Genomic DNA, 7,539 nt, shown 5'->3' with positions numbered 1-7,539 from the left:
AGGAGGTCTGCGCGCGAAATTAAAAAAATAAATAATACTTGCTAAAAAAATTCAATTGAAAACTAATCGTGTTCGTTTGCATCACAGTCTGAGTCGTCATTTGAGCTTGCATAAATTAATAATATTTACATTTTATTTCTTAAAAATCTGAAATGAACCATACCCAATGGATGTGTCGGGTGCTAAATCTAATTTTTACATCATTATATACACTTTTTAAGGGGATGCCAATTTCAAATATTTATAGTTAACATACATTTTAAAAATCCATTGATAGTTATAAAATTAAATGACTGGCTACAGTAATTTACTTTAATATTCCTAAATTCGACAGAAAACATATCATTATATGTAGAATATAGAATATTTAACATTATCGTTTATTTTAATTTCAAGTTTGGGATGAGATTTCTATGAATTTGATACAATTGGATCATGTAAAACAAGTAATCTATGAACTATATCTATATTGTTGTTCATTTTAGAATTTTTGCGTGTATAAAATTCCCTTTTATTATTATAATCTTCCTCCTGGATTATGCTTCTAATATTTGTACTAAAAAAAAAAAAAAAAAAAAAAATAATAAATAAAAATATCAACTGTTTTAAGTATAAGTTTTACTATAAATTTGTATAAAATACTAACCGATTGGGAGAAGTGCATATCGAATAACGTTTTATGCAGTAAAATGTAAAAATATAATTGTTAATTTCAATTTGATTTGCTCTAAGGATTATACGAATTGTTATAGGTTCTATAAAATATAAAATAATAAAATAATATATATATTACTTTAGGTTCTTTTAAGTTTTGAAGTGAACATCGATATCTTTTATATCATTAACAATAAACAAAGCTAATAAAAGCTATAAATCACTAAGCATAGTAAGTATATATACTTTTTCAAGTTAACTTGTATAGTTATGTAGTTAACACCAATACCAGCCAGTATGAAAATTAGCATCAACGCTTAAAACTTCGTACGCAATCGTGTAGTTAAAAATTCGGTACAATCTTTTTCACTCTTCTTTGTTATTGATTTCTTCTTTTCATTTCCGTTCTGTATCATTTTCTTCTTTGGTGCTTATAAAATAAATAATGTTAATTTATCAAGTGTACCTGATAAAACTTTTAATTAATTTAATAATTATAGAAGATAAAGGTTTTAATATTTTATTTATTTATGATCGAAATTATTTTGAAACTATAAAAGTATAGTTAGTTATATAAATAGGATCAGTCCTTTTACATTAAGATTTTTATTATAATCACTAAAACAGAGAGTTAAAAAGGATAAAAAGAAGGTGGACGATGGTAACGATTAGAAAGTAAAACACAATTAATGCAAATTACAATTCAAATTTTATAAGAATTTGTGTTTAATTGTTTATACTCTTAAAAAATTAATTAACTGATAATTGTTTTCAATATTTATGACCATTACACGTAATAAATAACTTAATATGATAGTATTCATAATATATTTTCAATAATTTAGTAAAACAGTAAAAACGTGGATATAATTTAATTATTTAAACTTAAACGTGGAAGAACGCTAATAAAATATAAATTAACAAAATTAGTACTACCAGTTTACTGAAGTATTCATAGCTAAATTATTATTATAGTTTAATTATTTATTAAATTAATTTTTCAAAAATCCATAATAATAAATACAAATTGAAATAAACAATCTAATGTGAATGAATATTTAACTATTTAGTATTTTTTTAACATATAGGTAGGTAGTATTTTATTTTTAGTTACAATATTATTAATACTATATTATTACTAATATAACGGCGTGTAAGAAATGAATTGACAGATGGATATATAATCATGTTATTATACATCTATATAATATATTAATCTATAAAGAAAACCTCTCAAGATTCGATAAGATTTGCAAGATGCCTCCAGTGTTAATAAAGAATATCAATTTCTGTTTATTTTTATTTTTTCAACTCGCATAAATAAATAATATTTATTTAATTTAAATATTTTTAATAAAAATAGTTAAAAACTAACTTTTTATTTTGTTACTTTTGTTAAATTATAAAATTTTTAATGTGTTGATATTTTAAATTTGATAAATTTTATTTGATAATTAATAAATATAATATAAATTCTCGTAGGATATTTTTCAATATTCGAATACATTTTCGAGATACTATATAACATCAAACCAAGTGGTTGTTAAGTATTAAATAATACTTTATAGATAAATTTAAAAGAAAATATTTTAAGATCATAAAATCGTAAGTATTATCACTGGATGACTTCCACAAGTTACTTTTTATATAATATATATATATATATAAATAATTGATATCTTAATTCTTATTATGCAAATAAAAGTATAGTTTGTTTCATACTTTTAGAAAATAAAAATATCATGATATGATGTTTATGAAATTAAAAATTATTCAAAAATATAATTCTTATAAAATATCAATAGTAAAATGTACCAAAAATAACGAAAGAAAAAGTTAAATATTTACCGAAATATTTTTAATAATTTCCAGAAATAAATAATAAATCCAATTTTGAGCGGAAAAAAATATAGAACTTGATAACTTCAAATGACCTAGAAAGCGACATGACAATCAACAAATCTTCGTAATCAACCTGGGGGTATTATGTATCGTTTACAATATTATTAAATTGATAGATGTAACGGTCCGTGGAAGAGTATTTCCTCTGGTCTCAAAAATTGTTCAACCTATCCATTGCGGGATGTGCCCGCAAACTTTATCGAAAATCGAGACGCACGAAAACGATAACATTAGCTGCCGTAAATAGATTTCAAAATGATCACGCAATCGTATAGTTTTAGTGTTTTATTATTATTATTATTGATTATTTTCATTAATTTTTTTTTTTTTTACACACGCCGTCAACAATCGTTTTCCGCCCGGTAGAGAAGGCTCCGTTATTCATGTTGGTTCTGAAGCTCCTCCACATACTTTTGCCTCCGCCTTCTCGCTTCCTTGTACAATATCTGGGCCAACTTCAGTCTGGCTCTCTGCTTGACCGGCTGTTCCGTACCACCTCCAACGCTGGTGTCCGTGTCACCACCGCCACAGATAGGCTCGGTGGACTTGTGACCGGCACCACCTCCGCTCGACACTGGACCGCGAGCAGTCCTCACGATTTCTGCGACCGTGATCTCCGACCCCGCGAATACGGCCGGTTCGCCGCTGGACTTACTAACCCGAATTTCCGGCACAGCCTCCGATTGATCCGACGACTCGGACTCAGTAGACGGTCGTCGCGACAACGCCGACTTGGAGTTTTTCCATTTGCGCGACGCTGCGGTGTCCTTCGGCTCTTCGTTCCTCGACGGTCGTCGGAGATGATGGTGGTGATGCAAGTGCTGTTGATGATGGTGATGGTGGTGATGATGAAGATGTTGCTGCTGCTGTTGCTGCTGTTGTTGCTGCTGCTGGAGTCCTTGACCGGTGGAATCACTCTTCACCGGCTGCTGATCGTCCGCTTCCATGTGAACGAGTTTCTCGCGTACTTTGTCCAGAACGTCGTTTTCTGCGTCGAAAACACAAGTGATAAAATAAATCATTTATTTACATATTTGTAGTATATTCACGATTTTCCGTATATAGACGAAATTACAATAATGCTAAAATAACATTTTTGCAATAATGTTAATTTAATATTTTAACACGCATTTAGCATTATATTGATTTACTTACATTTGTTCGATTCGTAGGCCTATACGCGATTAGATATTCTTATACATGGATTAAACGTAATATTTGATAATAAACGGCAAAATATTCTTTATAATGACGATGATTGGCAATCCGTTCACAATATCCGTTAATTTGGTATTTTATTTTATTTAAATTTATCGACAATTTTGCAGGTAGTCAATGAAATTAAAGTGAAAAGTGAGTCTAACATAGGATTGCTATACGTCCCGATTTTACCGGGACATTACTGGTTTTTAACCAAGTGTCCCGTTGTCCCAAGAAAGTGTTTCGGGACAACGATTTGTCCTGGTTTTAAAATTTTACTCGATAAAATATCACGAAAATTGAAAACAAAAGAAAGGATCGGTTTCTCACGGTAAAAATTAAAAATCTCGTAACAAAACTTGAGGACGAGGAACTATCAATAGAACTAATTTTGAAAGTTAATGTGATGAATTTTATGTACTTTGTCACAACTATTTAAAAAAATGGAATAGTTCAAATCAACATGTAACTAATTTATAATCAATGTTATGGATAACATAAGCCTCAAAGACAATAGTAAATTGGAAAAATGTTAAAAAATCAGTAATCTGTATAAACGCTATAATATTAAACAATCTTAATTTTAATGAATAAATGTTTTTCAAACAATTCAAAATGTTTGAAAAAAATAATCAACAAAATGATGAGTGGCATTTACAAAAAATAGAAAATAAATGTATATATATTTTCAAAATATTCACTGATAACAATCATGCATTTTTTGAGCTATTAAAAAATGTTGAATTTATTTTTGTTTTGTCAGGTTCAAATGCACTGATGAACAGCACATGGAAAAATTCAATATAATAAATAAATATAAAAACGATTATTATAAAAACGTGATTCAATAATACCTTCATAATATCTTATGAAGAATTCTACGTTCAAAATCTGGGAAACAAGTCTTTATTAAAACAAGTTTATAGATCAATTAAATATTTAGTAAAATGAACAGAAGAAACCCCAAATGATCCGAAGATTAAGAATATGAATTATTATAATTATTATTATTATTATTATATTGCTTCTATAAATAATTTATTAAAAAAAATATATTTAAATATATTTTTTTTCCTTTCATATGGCGATATATATATATATATATATATACAATATATGTATTTATAATATTATATATGTATAATATTTATCCATTCAAAAAGTCCCGGGTTCGGAAAAATATAATTTGGAAACCCTAGTCTAGCAAAATCTATGAATCTTTAAATTAACAGTATAAATAATGAAAATCTATGAGATATTATACCGGTGCATGAAAGTTTAGATTTTGGGAATAAGTTTAAGTATCATGGCAGGATGAATAATAATTACAATGTCAATTATGAGGACAGTGACGTAAATAGTGAAACTTTTGATCACGAATACCATCTATGGAACACAAATAGTGAGAAGACATTGAGCAACATAGTTAATGCACACACTTTTTACTTTTTAACACTTATTCCATTTATCAAAGAAAATATTTTTAAAAAATAGCCGTCTAAAATTTGTCAAATATGCTAAACTTTGCAATTTTAATATTATACCAAATATCATGATAAAATTAGGATAACGTCCAAAAGAATTGATAATTATTTTTAAAAACTATATTTTTATAATAGAGATTTAATTAAAGATAGATAATTTATAATATTCTTGCTTTTTGTTTATTTTAAATTTTAAAAAAATATGTAATTTTGATGAATTAATAAGTTATAAATTATACATTCAACTGTCAATATTTTAAATCTGATCTTTATAGTATTAATTTATATTTCAGCCTCAAGATATATTTGTGCTGTAGGATTGTTCAACGTTAAATGATCAATTGTATGTTTAATGTATTGCTGGAAAAAAAAATTGCATAAAAAATATTTATTTACTGATATTAATCAGCATAACATATTTTCTGGAGTAAAATTAAATTAATAAGTATGCCGGCAGAAACTATAATACACATTTTATTTGTAAGCTGCATAACATCGGTTTGAGATACCCAATATCTTACTACACAAAAATTTCATCTTAATTATTAAGTAAGCAATTAATCAATATTATATAATTATTGAAATAACTATCTATGTAGTACAGAAAATTTATGTTTTTTTTTATGAGTAAAATATACAAATGTATTAGTACCTTAAGATATTTTCAGCATATAAATTACAGGAGCAAATAAGTAATATGATTATTGTCTGTTCCGAAAAAGATCAAATAAAATATTTAATATCTATTTTTGAAATAAACATAACGTATTTCATACATATGTCTAAGGTTTATTGTTATTTTTTTTATTCTATAGGTATAACAGTAAAATGTTGTCAACGAAAAAATTCTGTGTAAAATCAAATTCATATTTAAAGTAATTTTTAATGGATGACACTTCAATAAAATTGTTTATATAAAATCAACTCTTGTCTCAATAAGTCATATTTGGATTTAATTATTCCTAACTATACTGAGACATATATTAAGATGAGCAATTTTTCAATAATAAATCATTAAAAGTTAAGTAGAACAAAGTATAACTATAAACTATCGGTATTTATATTAAAAAATATATATATTTATATATAGCCGAGTTAAAATATTTTTAATTAAAATCAGAAAATAATTCATTGATATATGGAACAATTTTCAAGTAATTTTTTACGGAAAATAAAAATTTAATAAATATTAATAACTAATTAACAATTATTTTAATATTTAAATAGTGCTATAGAAAAGTTAAATATATCCAACTTCTTTTGCTTAATTCATTGGATAATTAATAAACGACTAACATGCAGAATTCTTCTAAATGGTACTCTACTAACGTGATACCCATCAACATTCAATATGAAAATACATATACCCGAATTAACGAGAAAAGTTTAACCTTAAAATCACATTAGAAACTAATTATTTATATCTTTATGCATTCAAGAATTAATTTTTAAATTTTCTCTAATAATATATTTTATAAGAGACAGGTGAAACTAGATGTGTTTTGAGATAATGAGCCTCATGGCCTCAAAAAAAAAAAAAAATCAAACCCAAGAACATATTTCATTCAAAATTAATTAATAAGGTAAATTTTGCAATGTAAGACTTATATCATAATTGCTGCTAAGTACAAATATATTATACGTTAAAATTGTATAATTAATAACGTTTCAATGAAAAGCTGATTAAAAATATGGTCCACGTAGGTAATCAAGTGGTCGACTCGTGGTCGAATATGATACCTAGTGATAGTTTTGGTTGTATTTTTTTGGTGAGCCAACCCACCCCTTCTCCTCCTTAAAACGAAAATTAAACGTCACAATTATGAAATAAAAAGCATTATAAAAATAATTATTATCGTATTATAAATATATATATTATTATCGATGAATAATGTCTATTATCAGTTCAAATAAATAATGATTTATAATTTGAGTTAAAAATATTTATATATACTTAAATATATAACAATTAATAATAATATAACAAGTAGTGGATATAAGAGTTTCAATTATAAAACTGATTCTACCATCGCCGTGATTCGGTGATTAACAGGACGGAGATTAGCCCGACATGGCTTAATAGAAAAGGATATAGATCGGGGTAAGGCGCGTGTGACGAATTGACTATATTCAAATCCTTGAAAACTACCCAGATCGAATTCCTTTAAAGTGAACATTTTATAATGGCAAACGCACCAATGCACGGACGAAAACAAATGGAAATTGATGTGTAGGTATGTAAAGAAATAAATGCTTAGTATAGATTATTATAATATTTGTGAAGTACGACCGATTTTGA

The 7,539-nt window shown here is 26.2% G+C and overlaps 1 protein-coding gene across 2 annotated transcripts in view; it reads right to left on the bottom strand.

Annotated features, from left to right (window-relative positions):
* Window positions 1-2,526: 2,526 nt before the first annotated feature.
* The window catches only part of LOC112681700, a 72,813-nt gene continuing 67,800 nt past the window's right edge, over window positions 2,527-7,539 (bottom strand). For both annotated transcript variants that reach the window (XM_025551985.1, XM_025551986.1), the window contains exon 14: window positions 2,527-3,544. In XM_025551985.1, the coding sequence (XP_025407770.1) occupies window positions 2,934-3,544 (611 nt within the window). In that variant the 3' untranslated portion in view covers window positions 2,527-2,933. The remainder of the gene's footprint in view (window positions 3,545-7,539) is intronic.

This window comes from Sipha flava, unplaced genomic scaffold (genome assembly GCF_003268045.1).
Source record: "Sipha flava isolate LNK unplaced genomic scaffold, YSA_version1 194_pilon_pilon, whole genome shotgun sequence".
In the NCBI taxonomy this organism is placed as follows: Eukaryota; Metazoa; Arthropoda; class Insecta; order Hemiptera; family Aphididae; genus Sipha; species Sipha flava.
This window is presented reverse-complemented; position numbering and strand designations above follow the sequence as displayed.